The sequence below is a fragment of the Epargyreus clarus genome, unplaced genomic scaffold, assembly GCF_041222505.1.
Source record: "Epargyreus clarus isolate Ecla_fem2 unplaced genomic scaffold, WU_Ecla_fem_2.2 ptg000029l, whole genome shotgun sequence".
In the NCBI taxonomy this organism is placed as follows: Eukaryota; Metazoa; Arthropoda; class Insecta; order Lepidoptera; family Hesperiidae; genus Epargyreus; species Epargyreus clarus.
The window spans coordinates 12609087-12631997 of NW_027332235.1; the positions used below are offsets into that span (position 1 = coordinate 12609087).

General features: G+C 35.5%; 2 protein-coding genes across 2 annotated transcripts in view; both read right to left on the reverse strand.

Annotated features, from left to right (window-relative positions):
- The window catches only part of rg (A kinase anchor protein rugose), a 584238-nt gene that overhangs the window by 380035 nt on the left and 181292 nt on the right, over positions 1–22911 (reverse strand). The gene's annotated exons all lie outside the window — the stretch shown is intronic.
- LOC140754381 (uncharacterized) lies at positions 6217–8268 on the reverse strand. Its single transcript, XM_073089388.1, has one exon. It carries the CDS (start codon positions 7700–7702, stop codon positions 6875–6877), a length of 828 nt encoding a protein of 275 aa, XP_072945489.1. The 5' UTR covers positions 7703–8268; the 3' UTR covers positions 6217–6874.

The following is a 22911-nucleotide window of genomic DNA, read 5'->3' on the forward strand; positions in this document are numbered from 1 at the left end:
ACAGGCATATACTCCGTAGCATCGTAAGGGCACACTAACGCAGCTACGTACCCGTGGGCGAGAGCAGGCAGCGGATAGATGCCGGATGGGGCCCCGCGCTGTCTTCGTCCCGCTAATATCTACAATTTGCTATTCGACGCGAATCGTTTCTATATTCAGAGCGGACTAGCAGTTTGACGCGGACTATAGTAGGGAATACCATCAGATTAATTGCCTCTACCTGATACTATTTACTACTAGGCTACGATGAATATAAAAAATCCTGCACATGTAGTAAGTATAAAAGTACGGAGATATTTCGATTTCAGTGTAAATTACGGAGAGTGCTGGAGAATGAATACACGTGTAATCTCTTTTGTGATTCGAATATCACTCGATACATGTATCTCCTGCATTGGAAATGAATCCGGAATTTGGAAATGAATTGACTTTGCAGATTAGGAGATTATATAAACGACACGTCGTGTCAGTTGCTTTATTTCACTTTTGCTTTTATTATATCAAGTAGCTTATTTAATGAAAGGATAACAAAAAAACACTGCGTCGAGGATTAATTGTATCTAGGGACATTCAATCGCGGTAATTAGATTGACAGTTGGCCAGTATTTGAATCCTATACAGTTATTATATTACATAGGTCATATATTTTCGAATCGAATGAACTACAAAATAGAACCTGAACTCGGTCACAGATGACTCTCATGTATCACCAAAATACGGATATCAAACAAAAACAAATCTACAAAATAACCCTTTCTGAGATTAAACGAAGACGACGAGATAAATTCAACCAATCTCAGTCTATTCTCAGAATTTTCTTGAGTACAATTTACAAACCAACGGAAATACAAAACAAAATGGAAAGCCGTTCCCACTGCTTAATTAAGGATACCGCAGAAGATATTTTCCAACAGATTTCAAACCAGAAATTGCTTTAATTTAGTTATTTGCGTTTGATACCTCCGCATTATCGCACCGAATACCAGGATAACAGAAATCTCTAGGTCGTTTGAAGCCGTAATTTATTTAAAACGGAGCGCCGCCCCTCGTCACCGTGGCATGAAAGGGACTAAATAGGACATTCGCGGTTGAAAATATTATTGTAGATGTACTTCGGATTCATGTTTACCTGGTGTCCGCGTCAGGCTTCGGGTGAATTACATTTATTTTAAGGTTCACTTGAACTCGTAAATTATTAAGACCTCCCGACCCGAGCTTAATGAACGAGCTTTTGAACAGATGGACTCGGTTTATGTATCTGTTTGAGGTAAAAATATTCCATTAACATTTTGTATTTTAAAATGAAGGTGACTATGGTTTAATTACAATTTACGTACTAAATGTATTTATTAATTTTATATTTCGTTTATTTGTCGTAACATTAAAATGACTCAATTTATTTTAATTCATGTAATGTTAAAAGAATCTACAGATTACTGCGACGATTGTAGAGATCTATAGTTTATATATCTTTACAAAATACAGAAAATATAATATATATTTTATATTTATAGCCCCGGATTAACATTCCATGTTATAAGTCATGTCAAAACACGCAGATCTACCATAATATGAAAATAAATCTTTTTCATTAAACGTTTTAATATTCAATACAAATGTATAGGACGGAAAGCAACCAAACCACATAGAACGAACGCCATTAACCTCCAAGCGTGAATCTAAGCACATTGTTTAAATCGCATAAGCAAAACTGGAATATAATACACGATTGATGTAAACCACTTCGCGGGCGGGATCCGGGAGTAACGCAAACACATTACGGGAAAACCGATATACCGGCACTCGGCGGCACTCGAACGCCGCAATCCTCGTGCTGAAGCCCCGCACTTTTGAATATCGAACCGAGTGGATTTTCGTCGTGGATATATTTATAACACTTGTTTTTTTATGTCACTCTTCTATTTTATAAAAAAGCAGATTAAAAAAAACAGTACATAATCATCTGATGTTGAGAGCTTGGCGCCATTCATAGACATATACACACGAGTAACTACAAAAGAGGTGTAGAAGTTGATAAGAGCGTTACTATAACGAAAAATAAAATGAAATAATTAAGTCGTTCTATATCGGTATGTCTATCTTATTAGATCTTTTAAAATAATAAAATGTTAAGACACGCGTGACATATAAATCATTACTGTATGTCACGCTGAGACTTCAGAGTTTAATACCCGGCCAGTCATACGTAAATGTTTTTCTATGATCGAAAAAGATTATCATACATACAGGCGCGTTCCTATCACATTTGTGAAATAACGCACTATAGTCTATTCGCGTCTCGCCTGCACATGCGTATGAAATGATAGAATGAAATTAGTACGCGTGCGGGTAACACGTGCTTGCTGTGTAGGTATGGACGCTTGAAAAGAAAAGCGCGTTTAAGATTAAAACAGTGTTCGAATACTGATGTGCAACAAAGTGGCCTACTCAAGGAACTTTCCAAACTTAACCGAGCTAATGTTTCCACAAACTTGAAAGATGTGTGTCTGACATATTCATTTTTAACGAGTTCCCACTTAAGGCTCCGACAGCGCGCTCTAGTTTTTCAATTTTTACGCACTATCCTCAGATAATTTCATATTCAGAGTGGTCTAGGTTCTACTAAAAATACTAAAATACGAGTAAGATTGCATTACTACAAAAATCTTCTCGTAACTTTTTTTTTGATCTTCTAATAACTTCTATGAAATAAACGTTCAATAGTAAGTAACTGACTGATAACGTATACTTAAATCTGGAAATTCGAAGAATTTGCAGAGACTATCATAAGACAGTCTCTGCAAAAATCATACATGTATATATAAACATATATGTATGATTTTTGAAAACGTATCTTCTAGGAGGAGTATAATTGTATCTAAATAAAATCGTACAAACTATTTAACAATTTACATAATTATTTTTATTTTGTATCTATATTGTAGCCCTTTGTAATGATATACAATATACACACATGTTTCGATTTGGTTTCCCTTCAAACCCTATTAACATTCACATCTCAAGTATTACATTTGATGCCGCAAACCCTCTCATCGCAATATCACATTTCTGGGCACAAAATGGTGTAACTCGCTCAAGAATGTTACTATTTCCGCGTAGGGATGTAGAAGGTGAAAAAATATCGATATATCGATGTATCGGTATAAACTAAAATATCGATATCGGTGTAGATATATCGAAGAAAAAATACTGATATATCGATAATCCGTAAAATTTTAAAAATATTTGGCGTTTTTAAAGTAATGATGTATTTAGTTCAACCTAACTCAATAATATCAATAGGTTTTTATACCATATACCTTTTTATTAGGTAAAATTCCAAAAATATCGTCGTCGTATTTATGCCGTCAAGAAATATGAATTCAGAATTAGAATAAAGTAAACAATTCACGAGATTGAAGTTGGTTAGAGGTGAGATTAGAAAGAACCGAACACACAAACACACACTCAACGCAACGCACACAAAACATAGACAATAAAGTTTTTTCTTCGTTCCTTCCTATCTTATACGGCTTTGGATACTAACGACCTTAGTTATATTTGTACATATTGTAAAAAAATAAATAGTTTTAATACTATTTTCGATATTGGATATTTTGTATCGATATAAATAAATAAATAAAAATAAAAAGCCTTTTATTTCTTGTAAAAAGTAACAGAGTTTTGTCTTAATGCTAGTTAAATGCTTAAATTGTTATCTTATCACTACTTTTTGTGCTTTTAATATTTAATTTTAACAATGCTTTTTTTTTTCTCAAGAGTTTAAGCCACTTTCAAATTGCTCTATGAGTTAAAATAATCTACTACTACTACTTTCTAATTATTCTATAATTTAAAATAGTCTAGTCTACAAGAACCCCTCCGCGGGTGTAGGCCTCCTCCAAAGAAGCCCAAGTGTCTCTGGCTTGTGCTGTTTGTATCCAGCTTGGCCCTGCTGTTTTGCGAATATCGTCTTCCCATCTCGTAAGCGGTCTTCCCCTTTGACGTTTCCCCCACGGACCTCGCCATAGAGTCACCGTTTTTGTCCATCTCTCGTCTGTCAGTCTCGCTATATGCCCTGCCCACTTCCATTTCAGCTTGCGTGTATAGGTCAGTGCGTCTGTAGCATTAGTTATGCTCCTTATTTTGTATGGCGTATTTTCTGGATTCTTTTGATTTTTAACATGCTTCGTTCTAGACCTCTTTGACAAGCGGTAATTTTTTTCTTTACTTTGCTCGTGTGCTTCCAGGTCTGGCAAGCGTAGGTTAGACATGGTAGCAAGCAGCTGGACATTACTTTTGTTTTTATATTTACCGGCATATTACTTTTAAATACTTCTCGTAAGCTCCAGTATTTGTTCCAAGTCATTTGGATTCTCCTCTCGATTTCTAGTTGGTTGCTGTCACTTTCAAAGCTGATTTGTTTGCCTAAGTATGTATATTTGTTTGTATATTTCAATGTTTCATCGTCGATAGATATTTTCTTTTCAGAGCTGTTTGTCATCAACATTGTTTTTGTGAGGTTCATCTCCAAGCCCGCCTCTTTGCTTGCGACATTTAGAGAATGAATCATTATCTGTAATTGTGAGCTAGATTCTGACAGAAGCACCAAATCGTCAGCGAATCGTAGATGACTCAAGTATTTTCCGGCTATGTTTATTCCGCTAGTTTTCCAGTCCAGCTTTCTTATTATTGACTCTAGAACGGCAATAAACAGCTTCGGAGAGGTTGCGTCGCCTTGTCGAATCCCTCTTTCTATCGGAAAACTTGGGCCTGCGCTTTCTAATTTGACTCTACCTCCGTTGTTTTTGTATATGCTTTTTATTATATTCATGTACTCGTCTTCCACGCCTTGTTCCTGTAGCGCCTTCCATATGCTTGAATGTGACACAGTGTCGAAAGCTTTTTTGTAGTCGATGAAGACCATGTAGAGGGCTCTTTGTTTTTCTTGATATTTTTCCATCAGTAATTCAAGGGTGTGAATATGATCTATAGTCGAATATTTTTTCCTAAATCCGGCTTGTTCTATGGGTTGTTCGGCTTCTAGTGTGGTACTTATTCTTTGGTTTATGAGAGAGGAGAATAATTTATACGTACTGGGCAGCAAGCTTATTGGTCTATAGTTCCCAACATCGCGTGGGTCCCCTTTTTTATAAATGAGTATAATATCTGACTCGGACCATTGTATTGGTGTTATTGAAGATTCTAATATACGGTTAAAAAGGACAGTAAGCGGTTGAGCCAGTACTGATGCCGCCGATTTTATGGCTTCATTTGTGATGTTGTCTGTGCCGGGGCTTTTATTTGCTTTGAGTCCCTTTATTGCTTGGATTACTTCTGTTATAGTGAATGGTGTGCATTTTTTTATATTTTTATCCCTGTTTGTGTTATTTTGATCCGAATTTTCCTCGTAGCTTTTTAGTTCTTGCTTGCTATAGAGTGATCTGTAGAATTTTGATGCAATTTCTTTGACTTCATGGCGACTCGTTGTAGTTTTTCCTTCGCTTTTCAGACCGTCAATCCATCTCTTGTTTGTTCTTAACTCTTTTAAAGCTCTTTTTGAACTACCTGATTGAATCAAGTGTTTCTCGACGGTATCCGCTCTATATCTAGCATAGTCGTGGTTTATGCGTTTGCTTACCAGTTTGTATAATGCTGAGAGTTCATTTTTCATGGACCTATTTTTGTTTTTAGTGTTTTGTAGTAACTTTCTTCTCTCCATTAGCGCTAACGTGTTATCTGTTAATATTTTATGTCTTTTAATTGAGTTTTTGCTAGGTGGTATTCTAGCGTTCCGAAGGCTTTGATTGATTGCATTTATTATGTTATTGTAATAGGTTTGAACTGGTATATTATCGTAAGGGTCGAGTAAGTTAGGTAGGCTTGCTGAAAGGTACTTGTGGTAACGGGTTATTTCGTCTTCATTCTTCAGGGTAGAGTAATAGTTATGTTGTGAGAAGTTAGACCGGTTTATTTTCGCTTTTAATAATGTTATTGTTGCTCTGACGGGTCTATGGTCAGAAGAAAAGTTGAGATTTAGCACTTCGATATTTTGTACCATATTGGGTTTGTTTGACAAGATGTAGTCTATTTCGTTTTTATATTCACCGCTTGGTGAACGCCATGTCCATCTTCGTTTAGGCTTCTTTGGGAAATACGTGTTTAATATTGCTGTTCTATTTTCTAGTGCAAAATCTACAAGTCTTTGTCCTCTGCTGTTTCTTGTACCGTAGCCGTTTGGTTTCATTATCAAGTATTCATCCGCCTTTGGTTGGCCTATTTTGGCATTGAAGTCACCCATAATTATATATGTTCCATGTGCTAAATCGAGCGCTTGGTACAAGTCTTCATAAAAGTTTTCTAGTTCTACATCTTTTGCTACTTCTGTAGGGGCATACGATTGTATTATTGACATCTTTTTGTTATGTATGTTTAAGTTCAGTAGTGCGACTCTTTCGGATATTCCAAGGAAGCTTTCAATGTTCCTCTTGTGTTCTTTTTTTATTATAAAACCGACTCCGTACTGCCCCTGTGTGAGTCCTGTATAGCAAAATATAAAGTTATCATATTCTTCAATTCTTGTACCCATGCGTCGTATTTCTGATAGTCCAATTATATCAAAATTAATGTTTTTAAGAGCTTCTGCCAGCTCTAGTAGTCTACTGTACGATGACAACGTTCTGACGTTGTATGTTAATATATAGAGTTTATTGTTTGATCTGGATGTAGAGTTTTGAGTTTTTATGTTTGTTATTATCTTTGGAGGGTTTTGGTCGTAATCTTCCACGGTGACCAACCGGTTTGGAAGATAATTATTGTTTCTTGTCTGAATTTGCTCATACGTGTAGTTCGTGCGGGAGGGGTGGTTTAATTGCTATGCTTTATCATCTCTGTTTTCAGTGTTTTGTCCTTGTGTTGTACTGTTTGTATTTTTGTTTACTAGGAACTGCAGCATACTTGGTTTCGCAATACACTCGGACAAACTGTTCGATCTTTGTAGGGGTGTGTGTGTTTTCAGCGTTTTATTTTTCTTCTTGGCCTGTATGCTGTCCTCGCTCTGTGGTTTGGAAATATTTTCTGGTGACACGGGGAGTGACCTTTTGTTGTTGGATTTATGTTTGATTAGTTTGTCGTATTTTATTCTCACTTTATTTCCCTTCTCTGCCTCTTGTTTTGCTTGTTCTTGCAGCTCCTTTCTTTTCTCTAATATTTGTTTAGGAAAATCTTCCTTCAGGTAAAATTGGGTATCATTCAAAACTCTTTTCTGTTTTAAAATATTAATTTTCTGGCCGAGAGTTGTGAAGGTTATTATTATTGGACGTGGTCTATCTCCTCGCTTTCCTATTCTCTTTATCTCTTGTATATCACGAGCTTCTAAAGTAGTAGTAAAGTGTTCATTAATAAAATTAGTTATGTTGGTTTGTAATTCATCATATGATTTTTCTTTTTCTTCAATTCCAAAGAAGACTAAGTTTCTCTCTCTCGCTTGTTTTTCTAAAAAATAGATCCGTTTTTCTTGGTTTTCTACCTTTTCTTTCAGTATTTCTTGATTTTCCTCCCACTTGAAGAACCTTGCCTCCAATATATTGTTGATATTTTCTGTAACATGTTTCGTTACATCTTCTCCATTTTTTCTAATTGCAATTTTTTGGTCGTCGATTTCTTTTTGAATATTTTTAAGAACATTCATAATTTCCTCCATGGTTGATTGATATGCACGGTTTGCTTTGTTTTGGTACCGGTGCTGCCCTCTCTTGTTAGGTGTTTACACTACGTTGCCTCTGCAGTATGCAGATAGCGGTGCGCGTGCGTTCTTCACTTGGTAGCTTGGTTAGTTGATAAGCGAAATACTTCTGGCGTTTTGCAATAGATGGCGCTATTTTATGTTTATTAGAGTTCTGACGTGTTGTATGTAACAATTTATTTGGTTTTGAGGTTATGTTTGATATCGGAACACACTGAGTTTGTTTTTACTGTTCTTTTTGTTGATCATGCGTATATTACGGTTATTGGCACTTATACACTGCTGATTATTAGTCCCGATAGGCGCACTGTTTCCAAATAAGAGATAAGAAAAACACTGTTGTTGAGACCGAATTCCGGTTTTTGTTGTATACTGTTTTTATATTATCACTTTAGTCCAGGTCTCCAATATATGATATTTTTCGCACTGTTTCCTATGACAATTAGCATTTTTAACACTTCTAAAAAGCTTGTTACTATTTTTTAAACTTATTTAAATACAGAGACGATGTTGACGTAGGCACGGTGGCGCCCCCTCCTCTTGTATCGATATATTGAATTAAAATTATGGAAGTAACGATATATCGATATTTTTTAGCATCCCTATTCCGCGATTCGTGTACAATTTGCGATCTAAACTGTTGAGATAGAGATAATTGAGTGGTTACATTGAACGTACACAAATGTGTTTCGTTTGTATTTTGCAGTAATTTGCTTTGCGGGTACAATTAACATGCCAAGTGTTCCCACAGGTCGTAATTCCCGTATTTCAGATAAAACAAAAACGATGCCGATATTTCTGATTCGATTGTTTGGTTTATGGAGATAAAAAGAAATGTTAACTCCACTCAATTTGCAGAATGAAACAAAAAAAAACAATTTTGAATTTTAAATGTTTATTCGGGATATTGACTTGATAATTATGTATTTTTATCCAAATGCAGAGGGTAATATTTTTCGAATTCATGTTGGAATGTTTGTTTGTATTTCCCATTTTTTGCACGCCCTAGAGCCAAAACGGCTTGACATCATATAGAACAGTCGTTCTAGCTGAAGCCGATCAAATGTGTGCCATTCCTGATAACACCTAAAATGGTCGCCTCTCAAGTAGCTCAGCCGGCATCTACATTTGGTTGTATTATGTCGACATACACTTTCAATCATCAATCATTAAGAAACCAATCACTCAACAATCCGACTCTCGATTCGTTCAAATTAATTTGTTTCTCGCATTACATCACACACGCACCACCGCAGCACTTAACGCTGAGTACCATTTCGCATTTATTATTACGATTGCGTGTACATTTTTAACGATACGGTTTCTTATTCGCGAGTGTACATTATTTGGGTACATAGCAGTCATGAACCACGTATTGCCTACGTGATTCGTTAAGGATGTTGTTTATTGTGATTCGCTTTCACCTTTATCGTGTCTATATTTTACAATCATGAAATATTATAGGGTTTGTGTTTTTATAACGCTTCAGTGTGTCCATTTACCGCAGGTGATTCTAAGTTCGAATCGGGTTTCGAATTTAAATCAAAATCAGATTTATTTGTTTATCTACTATTTTCCACGAGATCTATAAAAAAAAATTAACAATAAAATACAACCGACTTCTATGTCACTACAAATTAAAAAATAATTCAAATAAATATTGGTTTAGTGCATAGTTCTGAAGTCGGCGCGCATATTAGACACGCTGCTTACATCGTTATCCAACGAAATATATTGATATTTACATGGGTGGAGGAGTTCCCCTCATTTCTCCAGAACCCATCGATGGATGCTAACCATATTTAAATGGGACCAACTTCCAGCTCGTCTCTATACAATAAAAAAATAATTATTGAAATCGGTCCACTAACGGCGGAGTAATTCGTGTACATACATAGAAAAAAAAGAAAAAGATACCGGCCGAATTGATAACCACCTCCTTTTTGAAGTCGGTTAAATAGTGAGTGAGCGAGTGTAGGAATTGTGTATTTTTGTATTTATTATATAATAAAAATACCGATATATTTTTAATTGTATTAGAGATGAGCATTGATTAACAAAATCACTGTATCCTATTACACGTTATAGGGTTAGAAACAAATATAAGTCCTGTATGTTCTTTTCTTATTGGTAATACTCGTACTTCGTTTTTCTTGGTATGTACATTAGAGCTTATCCGCAGTCAGTTCCAGCACACAGAACACTCTGTCCATTATCGTTTTGTCCGCCATTTCCAACACCACGAAAACACATTAAAGACAATCGAACACAAGCAAAACAGCTTCCGAAACAGACTGAACCAGCACTTTAATTTCCACCGAATGGGAACGCTCAGCTCAATTCCTCGCCGTGAATGGATGGGTGTTTACAAAAAGGGAATTAAGACAAAGTGGGCTCGCGGCGTCTCGTCAATCAGCCGCGACGTCCCGCGGGGGGCGCTCGCAACTTCTGCTCACTCATCGTTTTACGTCGATTTGGGATATACCCGATACCGATTGCTTTTGATGTCACGCTTTTTGTTTTTTTTTTACTTCCGATTTTATTGTGAAACGCTGTATATTAGAGACTTATAGTATTTACTACTACGCTTTTATTTTCTTGACTTGTAGTTAGCGATATAATTTAACTACCTCACATTTCCCAACCTTATGAATACCATAAATAAAATATGGGTTGCTAGAACCAGCTCTTTAATTTCTACCGAATGAAAACGGTCAGCTCAATTCCTCTCTGTGAATGGGTGTTTACAAAAAGGGAATTAAGACAAAGTGGGCTCGCGGCGTCTCGTCAATCAGCCGCGACATCCCGCGGGGGGCGCTCGCAACTTCTGCTCACTCATCGTTTTACGTCGATTTGGGATATACCCGATACCGATTGCTTTTACTTGCACGTTTTTCATTTTTTTTTCAACGTTTTTGAAAGGCTATGAAATAAATAAAGCTACGTTTTGTGTTTCATCGCTGTTATATAATTAATAAGTTATGAATTCCCTAGTATATCATAAGTTTTACAAGTAATTCGTAAATAATTAGGTATAATAAAACTTCATGTAGATTAAAACGATAGTTACCATGTAGGCACAAAATTGAAAATTTATCAATTTTGTTCTTCTCTAATCTAAAACAAACAAATTCGCCAACACTATATCACAAAATAAAAAGTAAACTATACCTAATCCATCATCCGTTTATTTAATTCGCACAAACAGAATTGCTTATGACTTTTCCAAACTGAAAAACTTTGTATATCAATTATTGGCTGCTAAAACGTGTCAGCTAAATGGCAGTCGATGATACATCCATGTTTAATAGTTATATTTCAATATTATCATGGAATTCGTGTACTCAAAATTCAGATTTATATACGAGTATTTTTTGGTTCTAGTTATTTTTTCTGAATAAACTTTTTCAATATTCAATAAATAACACCGTATATTTTACATGTATACTTTCTAAGAACCTAGCTTCGACCGTCTAACACCAAGCTTAGCTGCTCAAAAGAACAGTGTGACACTCACATTAATATTTAAATAACAGCAAAACGTTCGTAAAGTAATTAAAGAACCATATTACAAGCAACATTTCCGATGAACAGCAACAAAGTGTGAAGCGAGAAACATTGATCCGTCTCCAAGTCTTATTAACTTGTACAGCGTAGAACCTCTCTGGTAATTGGAAAATTTACTTAGCCTTTTTACATCGGCATTCCGAACGCAACACGCCGCTCGATAACTGGAAAACTTTGAAATATTCATAACTAATTACGTTATTGCTTTGCGTTTTTCTAACAGAATGTTGGTATTTTATTACGGCGAATATTTTTAAAATAAAGTGTTATTTAATTAAAAAATATCTTTCTTTGTACAATATGCAACTCATAGAACAGTACCCTTAGTATGAGTTTTTACGTTTTAATAGAAAGTTAACTGGTTTTTTATAGAAACAATAGAAAATATTCAGATTCTTTTGCTATTTATCATACAAGAATAACAACGGCGAATACTATTGACAAGGTAAGGAGTTAACTATAAATATGTCGATAATTTTCCCAGAATTAGACACTAATCACATAAGATTAGTAGCAAAACGAATATTCTAGTAATTATATAAGTAGGCTAGCGATCATATTATAAAGAACATAATCCAAAAACATAATTATGAAACGCGCATATTTAATTATAATGTATGAAGCTTTACAACATCAAAAACATTTTTCACAATGCTCCGGCTTCATTACATTTGTATATTCCGTATCACATTTCCAACCGACATCAAAAAAGGTCGAGGTTGTACATTTGCCGTGTATTTTTAATTTGTAATTCACACAAAATAACGCCAGCGTGTATCAATTGCGGAAGTAATTTCCGCCGCGTCGCTCCGCGGTATAATTGAATTACATACAATTCAAACAAATGAAGAGAGCCGCTCTTTCAGCCGGCGCTCGCGGGGTTACGTTTGATTGTATCACTCGATTGCAAATTATGTGGTGGATTTAAATGGAATAATGATGGGAAAGGTCACTGGAAGACAGAAGGTTGGCAGGAGAAAGAAGTCGTGGGTACGTAACATTCGAGAGTGGACCGGAATAGCCAGCGCCGCTGAGCTATTTCGCAGAGCTAAAAGCAAGGAGCATAGCAAGAAGCTGACAGCCAACCTTCAATAGTATGGAGAGGCACTTTACAACGCCACGCCTATTTAGCGTGTAGCAGTTTTTGCGTTTCGACGACCTCATCTTAGTTCTCAAGAATGGCAACGCATCTGTCTTAGGCTTAAAATAGAACGTGTATTTTTATTTTTTACCGTGTTGATTACAGATGAACATTTACTACCAGATGGATGCAGTCCACTATGCTTCTTTCGTAGTTATTATATCGTTTGCTACTTTGAATTACTAGACAAAAACATAAACTAAAAAGCAGATTTTTAAACCATAGCTATAATTCGCGACTCAATCAAGTCACATTTGAAACAAAACAACTAAATTAACATCAGTTCAACCGTTTAAGAGGTATGACGCCACAAAAAGACCTCTGATATAAATAATACACGCGTTTAACTTATACCACGCCTATTTTTGAGTCGAAAGTTAAAAATATATTACCGTAACCAAATTATGCGTCTAAAGTTAATACCATACCATAACCAAATAAAACAACAATAATGCCCTAATATACTTATTTATAATTCCATTCTTCGAACTTCTTGCGATAAACAAACGCAAAGAAATCAAATCCAAACAATTTGTTGTAAGCCGATGAGCCTATCAGCGGACATTCGCAGAAAACGAATGCGGCATTATCAAGTTTCCATTTAGGAAGGCCTAATGATGTTGTCCTGACGATCTTTCGTATTATTTTTTATTTTTTTCCATTGTGCGGATGACGACCCTTAGGTAACTGTCTCCATGCAAACGAGCACGAGATAATAGAGTTAAGAGAAGTACTCATAACATAGAGAATCTCAGCTAATCTTAAATCGTTACTTACAGGCATCCTCTCGATATGATAAGGACCAGAGCCTTCCTACAATTCTACGTAAGCCTAGTGCCGATTCATGTATCTATTAACAATGTACCTACCTTTTAAAATACAATGGAAAAATGTGTACACTGTACAGCAATGGTCTGTGTATATTTCAGATTAATGCCAATTAATGAAGCCATTAATGACTTAAACAGCTGATAATTCTGTCAGCCGTTTAATGACTGTCATAGTGTAATTTACGCGGAATAATGCCGACATGCGCAGTTAATAAATCGAAGAAAAAGTGCGAAGAAATGTATCAATCGTAAATGATGTAAAGACTACATTTTTTTAACATTTTTCAAACACGAAAATAATTGACAGGTTACAGTTTCTTGTTAGGAGTGAGTAATCTTTACTAATCTATGCTCAACTCATGGTATAAAAAAGTATAATTTATCGCCTCCAGCTTACCCATCGGCGATACGACAAACACATCATCAGTCGTTATTATATTTGGAATTTCTGAACTAGTCTTTGAAGATCCATTACAGGCTATCAACTAAATTGCTCCCAAGTGGCATAATGAGTTGCGAAAGTCATTTTTCTTGCTGTTACGGGCTCGTTGTCTCGATGAGACGATGAGTTTTGTTGCAAATTGTCCGTTATTTTTTAGACCTGTTTTAGTAAAAGTGAAGTTAGTAATCATCAAGATGGCCTTCAGAGTACGGCGCTAAGTTATTAGTGGCCATCTATAGAACTTTTATTTAATGTTACATTTTTACATAGCATTGGAGTAACAAAAAAACTTGCAGTCTACATGATTGTAACTGGTCGCTGCCGCCCATGGTCATCCATGATCCATGACTAACGACTTCAATCCTTTCAGATTGTATAACGAATAGTGTTAAAAATTGTAATGATAAAAAAATGTACATTTCAATGTGTACACGCGCAAGAAGAGAAAGTATTGCAAAAAGTATTACAAGATGGTTGGTAGATAGACCATGAGACATGATAAATCGATAATCTTATATATAAAATTCTCGTATCACTATGTTAGTTACCGTACTCCACCGAAACGGCTTTATCAATTTTCACCAAATTTTATATGTATGTATAATATATTCAGTAGGACTGAGAATCTGCTACTATCTATTTATCATACCCCTAAGTGATAAGGGTTGTTCACCCTTAACATTTTTTTATTTATATGGCAACACAACGTTTCCCGGGTCAGCTAGTAATTAAATATATTTATTTTAACGCAATTCCCCAGCTTAACCATTTCCGTTTCCGTAAAAAAGGTTTTTATTCCTGTCCTGACATATGACATTTGACTTCAATATATAATTTTATTAAAATACTGACAATGAAAAAACGAAAATAAAGATTACTATACATTTATTCACACAGAAAATACACGACAGATACTCGTACGTATTTTAAACTCGTTAATTTTTCCAATTGATTGGAGTGATGGACGGCCGGGGGACAAAGGGAGGCGGCCATTAAAGGTTTAACGTATCTGTTGCACGCTAAATGAATTAGTTTGTACGAGTATTCGGAAAAGCCATGAAAATCGTATCAGTGATCGTGACTGACGAGACCGTGTATACGAAATCCTACACTAAAACGTATTATTGACGACCCGCGGTTATCGTGCCGGTCTGATGCGCAAAGGGTCCCGGGTTCGATCTCCGGACAGACAGATATTTAAATGATGAATGCAGGTTTCTGTTTCTGGGTGCTTGTGAATTTGTCTTTGTGTGACCATAGCACCCACGATACAGGGAATCCTAGTGTGGGGCTGTGAGCATAGACAGCGTTTTTTATAATTAAATTAGAAATTACAAACATCACGTTTAAAAAACAGTTATAACAATTACGCTATAGAGAGTGGTTGAAAGGATTCCAAGATCCGAATCCTAAATACCTCATCAACGTGACTAAGATTCGTTTAAACAAGTTTTCAAACATATTTGAAGTCAACCAATTCGCACTTAGGTAGTGAAGAGGACCATGTTTAACACTTCTAACTCTACGTAGAGACACGTGCTTAGAAGTGTAAAAAAATCAGTTGACGGCAACATCAATCACATATAAAGTCAAATCGATAATAAAATTAAATTGATGAAGTTAGAAGGTTTCTATTATCAATTTTATATAGCACTATTAAGTCGCTAAGTAATATAAAAACGAAATCGATGAAAAATAATTTGAAAGATAGCGCCTTAATTGAAAGACTTTCAATACGTTGCAATACGAAGGTATTAATTGCGAAGGAACGGCATGCTCCTTTCATTTAATTACTCTAATAGCCGGTGAAAAAATCCTTTGAACGCTGCAAAAAGATTACATTGCTCACTTTGTGTTAAAATATCTATATTTTTACTAAGGAATTGATTCCAATTGTAAGATAGATTAATAGAAGATGTACAATAGATTTAAAAGAAGAAAGAAGCAGAGTTTTAAGTATCTTTAGTGCGTTACTACCACCACTCCTAATTCTGTCTAATAACAGCATTGTTAAGTGCTGCTGTGTTCCGCTATAAAGGACAAGAGGACGTCTTTATCCGAGGCGTTCCACCATTGTCCTCACGGCTCGCAACGAACCTATGACCAACGTCTGGTAAAAATCGAATCTTATCCGAGGTTGAATACAGATATCCAGGTGCAATGAATACTCTTTGCTACTTCAATATTGTAAATGAATTATATAATATAATGACGCTTCCATCTCCGAAGATCTTCAATGATAGCATATCATTTTATGACAGATATCAGAAAATCCACTTAACATCAGATGAATTGCAAGCTAACATAAAACCGAATACCTAAGCTACATATAAATATAAAGTACCCAAGGAAACAACTTTTACCCGTAAAATAAAAAGTAATGGGAGTCACTAAATCGGATTGCTGGCCTGCGCCCGTTTAGTATTCGCTACGTATTTTAGGGACGGCCCAACGATAATCAAAATCGAGCTCTGAAAATTTTAGAAATGTTAGACAGCCAAATATCGGTCGTGAATTTTATGGTTAAAGTTTAATGCATTCGGTCACACGGACCCTCGTCACGGCAACTGTCAAAGAAAACTCGTCGGATAGCAATTTCTATTACCATTAGACCCGAGTAATGTGGCGCACGATCCATCCTATTGTCTATCGCACGCATCTATTACCGGTATAGTTTTACCTGAGCTGTTTGCTAGCACTTTCGATTTTCAGAACTGTCGGTGGTTGTGGTTGAATGCACTTGTTATACCGTCTTTATTATTTTTGGGACATCGTCAAGGTAAGGTAAGGTAATCCAGCAGATGAATCAGGCACAGTACTTGAAATTCAATCACGTAATAAGAAGTCCGAGGTTCGTAGCAGTGGGATAATAATGAGTTAACGATGATGATTCCAATCATCAAATTTGCAGATGCCTGCGTCCAGCGCTGACATGATGCAAGGGCTGTAGGAGTGGGAGTAGATGACCCCATAAAATCCAGCCAGACATAACATTTACTTAACTTCCCTACAGTAGGTAATTACGTATTCAATATTACTTACATAATCAAAATATGTGAACGTCCTATCTACTTGATGTCGTGTTGTCGTGTTATCTTACAATCCTACATAAATGACCCAAAGCTCCATACGTCATAATGAGCTACGCGAAGGGCTTGTCAAATATTGTCAATCCCCGAGAGCCTCGTTTAAAACTAACAACTCCGAGGGCGAGACAACTTTCAAAGTGACGAATTTAATCCGAGGACATATCTGATTTCACACTATCAAAATTTTGATTCCCCGCGAGTGTATAAGCGGCAAACCGTAAGTAAATTGTAGATATTTTCGGAATTGGAAATATAAACTGTGTCAATGAACATAACTACAAGACTTATTAATAATTTAAAAGTGTCAGGTAATCAAAATGTAATATGACATTGAACGTGGTGCGTGGCATTTTACAATTATCGGTCATGAACGAATGGTATGATGAAATGATATGACTGTTACTATTATATATTCAGTTGAAAATTTAGTCGAATAGAACACTAATAAACAAGTGCAACTCGCACTTGGCCGATGTCTCCTTTGACATTCATCTGGATTATTCTCGATACTACTCGTAGTTGTCTATAAAACAACAACTTTATCTAGAATTACGAATTATTTGCAGTAAGTTCGTTTCACTAGAGACAGGGGTCGGATTTAAATCGTATTCGCTTCAATAAATCTAAAATCAGCACTTCGGATTAAATTTAACAAAGCTTATTTGTCGACTGTCTGTAGAAGTTTATATTTGCTCACAGAGGTCTATGTAATTAAATTGCTAAGTGGAGTTCTAACCCCAAGACAGAATATCGATTTACTAATGCAAAAACTAAATATTGTATATGGTCTAAGGTCCGAAGCTAAATCGAACTGGACCGAGCTGATAATAGAATGAAACTCATTTTATAATGAAATTAGTACATTGGGTAATACATTAAAAATGGGTTTGCTAAAAAAATCCTGGACAGGATAATTTTAATAATTTTTTGAAAAATTAAAATTTAATTGAAAATTAAATTTTGCAACATCAAGATAATAAGAAAATTCTATTCTGAGTGAATGTTAAAAACATACAGAATGTGCAGGCTTTGGGTTGCCTATTATTTACGTGGACGAACTACTGGGTTGTCAGGTATAAACAGGTATTTCGCTGGCAACCACTTTCACTCATGATGATAATAGATAAAATTTTATATCAGTAGAAGCGCTGTTTTATTGTGAACACGTTGATATAGGGTTGTCTGCAAAATGAAAATTAATTTTTCAAAAAATAATTAAAATTATCCTGTCCATGATTTTTTTAGCAAACCCATTTTTAATGTATTACCCAATGTACTAATTTCGTTATAAAATGAGTTTCATTCTATTATCAGCTCGGTCCAGTTCGATTTAGCTTCGGATCTTCTACTAATACGTATGTTTTAAGTGTAAATTGTACTCGTTTTTTTAGTATTTTAGTTATGGCATATTTTGAGTTACATCAGTTTTGAATAAGGATGATTTTCACAATTTCTTTGAGAAATACTGAAACATAAATAAAGTTTTTACTATGATACGTCGAAGTTATTACTAACACATCACATGACTTAACGAACTTAACACACAAATGTGCACGAAGGGACGCACAAACACGCAAAAATTGTCTACCAATGCTATTTGTGTCATTCTGTTTTTGCGTAATCGTTGTACTTTATATACTCGTATTGTGGAAATATGGTATGTATTGCTGTTGGATTTCCTAATAAATAAATATATAGCAAAATGTATTCTAAACTTTATAAATGTCAAGAAGAGCCATATACTTCATAGCTGCTACTCTTATATATTATAAAAATAATTATAGTTAAAAAAACTAAAAAACACGCTTTTATGATAAAATCAACTAAAAAGTAGAAAATAATTTTCAAGAATCAATTAAGGAACAGTAAATAGTATAATTGTGGAAAAAGTGTGGGGTGCTTTTCGAACCTGATAAATGGAGCTGATTTTTAACTATAATTATTTATTAATTTTTAGTATTTCTCGTTATAGCGACCACCATTATTCATCGTTTGTAAAAAAATCAAGTGTCTATCTATTACGATTTAAGAGATAAAGCCCAACGACAGACGAACAGACCGCAAAGGGTTTCGTTTTAACCTTTGAGTACGGAATCCTAAAAATCATTCTAAAAGAGCGCATTATAGATATGTTTCAGAACATTTGAGTTATAGGGAAATAACATTATTATTTTCTAAACTAAAAATCAGGATATAAAAGTTACGCCTATTGAAACTAAATAGCAATAATTATTTGCAATCTAAAGTTGCGATGAACTTTGCTGAAGGTGTTTGAAAAATCTCGCCTCGAAAATCGTTAATCCAGAGGATGTTGATAAGGACAATGGTACAAAACTATTAATGTTTAAAATATTGAATTGTCATCGGTCCTTAATAAGTATGCCAAATTTCGAGTTAATCCGACGTTTTGAAGGGGGTTAAAATCATGTTCAAAGATTCCGTTACATACTAACATACCAACATACCAACATACCAACATACATACGTCTGAAGCTAATAAAAGCGTGTTAAAAAAAGAAATAGAAGCGTTTTTAATTTATTTACTTCTAAAAACCACTTCAAACAGAATCTTTTGAGCCTTGGGTAACGTCAATTACAGATTCTCAGAAAAGTTTTGGAACAAACTCAAAGGAGCCTGCTAGAAGACTTTCTAGTTAATAATATAAGTGATTTATTGCTGTAGGCTATTTACATATAAAGGTTTCGTTTATATCTATTGATATTGACACATGACACATAACGTGACGGACAAAATATTAGATACTTTTTTATCTATCGTCTTATGTATATATTTTTTGTTAATATAGAAGTAGCAGGCGAGCATGCAGTCCATCTGATGGTCAATGGCTACTGCAGTCAATCGACATCTGTAATCAGCGCCAGATAAGATTACATATTCTTACTCGATGTCGGCCACAGATGCGCCGCTTCACCTGGGGACCAAGCTGGAACGCCTCGGAAAAGTATGTTTCCCTTTCCACACCCTTTAAACCAGAACACACTGCTATTATGAGGCAGAAATAGGTGTGGCGGTGGAGCCGCCAGAGTCCAACCCCTTAAGGGTTCTACCACATTCAATATGCGGTAGTGTTGCGATAGACATAGATCTTTAGAAAAATATTATTTTGTCCGCAACGGCCCTTGCCTGACACGTTCAGTGTCTAAAGAAACAATCGAACATTATTCATACAGTATTAAATAAATTAAATAACCTAGTACACGCAACGTAACCTTGGAAGAACCTTGAAAACCCCTTGAAAAGGACTAGAAGGGAAAGCGGTACACTTAGGGTCAGTTAATAAACACTTGACGCGCCCACCGAGCGGACCTTTCCAATTCCTTGCACAAACACACGACAAGGATAGCGAGTGTAAGTGTAAGGGTTCGAGGGTGCCAGATGAGTGTGCAATCATAATATTTAGCTTAATATCACAAATTTATGAAGGGTATCTTTAAATATATATCTATTTACCTTATGTTTAAAACGTATAAGAAGCTGTCTTTTTCTCAACTTACCGATATTGCATCGGTTACAGGAAGTTTATCAGTCATTGGTGACTTCTCAACTTACCTGAAAATAAGAAAGATAAAAATTAATACATGATAAAGTTAGACACACATAAAAAGTTGTAATAAAATTTGAGTATAAGTCTTGGTCATGGTTCCATCAGAAAGCTACTGTGTTAAAGTAAAAAGGGTTACTTTAAGAATTTTCATATGTATCATCTGTAATGACCCTTTCCCTTGGCGATACTGTCAGATCTAAATTTCATCATAACCCCTTTTCAACGTACTCATTTCGTTCACCATTCAGAGTTTCAGACACTTGAGTAAAACAAACTCAGCTAACACCAATTTCCTGCGGCCCATCGGCATCAACAGGAACAAATACGCTTTCATTAGAACGGACCATCTCAAGCGGGTTCCCTGAATGGGGGTTGATGAACCCTTCGCGAAAAATACAGAAATTCGTGGAAAAATTACACAAGCGCTTGTTAGCTGAACCAACGTCAAATCAGGCGATAAGTTGACAACTGTAGGGACATCCGGTCTTTCATTGTTTCGAGTCTTGACCAAGGATAAGAATCCAGGAATAATGATTAAATTCTTCGGTTGATTAGTATTTGTTTTGTCCGATAACTGATAGCAGTTGTTGTAACTGATAGCCGTATGTTGTTTAAAAAATATCGTACGCCTAAGGAAATCACTGTTCGCCGAGAAAACTTCGATGATATTTCATCAAATATTACATTTGTTCGGAAAAGTATTATTTACAACACAAGTCAAGACAAGTATCTTTCAGAAACTTCAATCTAATCCCTTTTATATCTCGATTCAACAATTTAGCTCATCAAGCTTATTAACACTATCCCCAAATTTTGATTCTGGCAGAGCGGGCCCGGGTAAGATGAATCAATACGCAATCAAACTGTCATCGTCAGGCCTCCTGCAAATATTTTCCCATTCAGAATTCTGGAAGTTGCCGCCGCTGTCGGCCGACATAATTTGATTTCGAGTGGCAAGTCCCAAATTATTTACCGCTACACACTTTTCTCGAGTCCGATCCGAATTTAAAGGTTTTTTGATGACGAGTTCGTGTAAGGAGAGAAAAAACAAACATCAGAGATATTAAACAGGAACAAGTATATTCTAATGATGAAAGTAATTTAATATTTGAAGTCAAATAGTAGAATAAAGAAAAGGAAAATTCAAATAATATTATTGTTATGAAAAAATATATGAGTACTAATAAAAATTAAATACAAAGCAATCTATCAATCCACGTGTATATTATGTATTGGAAACAAAATTAAATCCTACACAAAAGGACAATAAAAGCGAAACAGGAAACGGTATCGTAATCGCCCCGTGGCCGCCCACGTGTGATGTTGCCACGAGCCGAAAATTTCCCCAGCGAGTCAAATTAATGGCCGATTTTGAGGACTCACTTTCGATTGTATCGACACAACTTAGTAATACTCGTACGTTGTCGTCACAACCTAGTAATACGTTGTGAATACTCATGAAATTACAGAATGAGCGATATGACGCAAAGAGTAACTGTTTTCAGCCTTTCAATTACCAAGTATACCGGAGGATTCAAAGAATATAGGACTTTTACCGACCATCCTTTCGACAACTAACTAGCAAGGAGTGTACACAAAATGGTCTATAATGGTACCTCTCTGAAATATATCATTTCATTTGATTGATACATTTGATTAAATTTGTACTTGTTTGTGAGCACTACTCAACAATCTTTGAATGAATTCTTGATACAAAAAGTTCTTTTTTACAGACTCTATGTACATTTGAACATAAACCGTGAGCTACGTTCAACGTCAATGGAATAGATGCAATTGGAAATTATAGTCAGCCAGCCAACAGAAAAACAAAAGGCATTCCACAAATACCGAAAGAAGATGGCGCTTGTACAACATATGATAAAAACAAAAACAGGAAACGGAATCAGTGTCGCGGCGGGCGGAGCTCGGAATTTCCCGTGGGGTCAAATAAATGCCCAATTTCGGGAGGTTTCGCTTTCAATGGAATACCGGTTCGGGTGACGAAACACTGAAATAGAAATACTTATATGTGCGCACATAGAAATGTACGTAGAATGAAATTACTGTGCTTCACATATGTGAGATTCGAGGGAATAAATTCTTTCTATATTTTGGTTATCATAAATCTTTGGCGATCATATTCCGCGTGACTTCCAGCTTTATTGCTTGCCTAAGCCGCCCGGTTAGACAACTTGACAAACGATGATTTCACCATAATATGTCTTTTGTAATAAATACAAAGTAAAACAAAATTTATAGTACGAGTATCTATTCTTATTTGCTGATCGCTCATCCGTCTACTCAGTTACTTAAGCCACTGTCGTATGGGACATGCAATTTGTTATTTGAGCGACCAACGAGTGGTACATTTTGGATTGAATAATATGTTAAAGTTCGACCAGCTACATATACAAATACTTAAACAACTAAATAATTGCTGATCCACCTTTGAGATCCTAGTTAGTCGCGTTAAAAATTGCTCAAACGTTAATAGTCAGTCAAATCAATTACCGCTTTCAAAAACTATCAAAT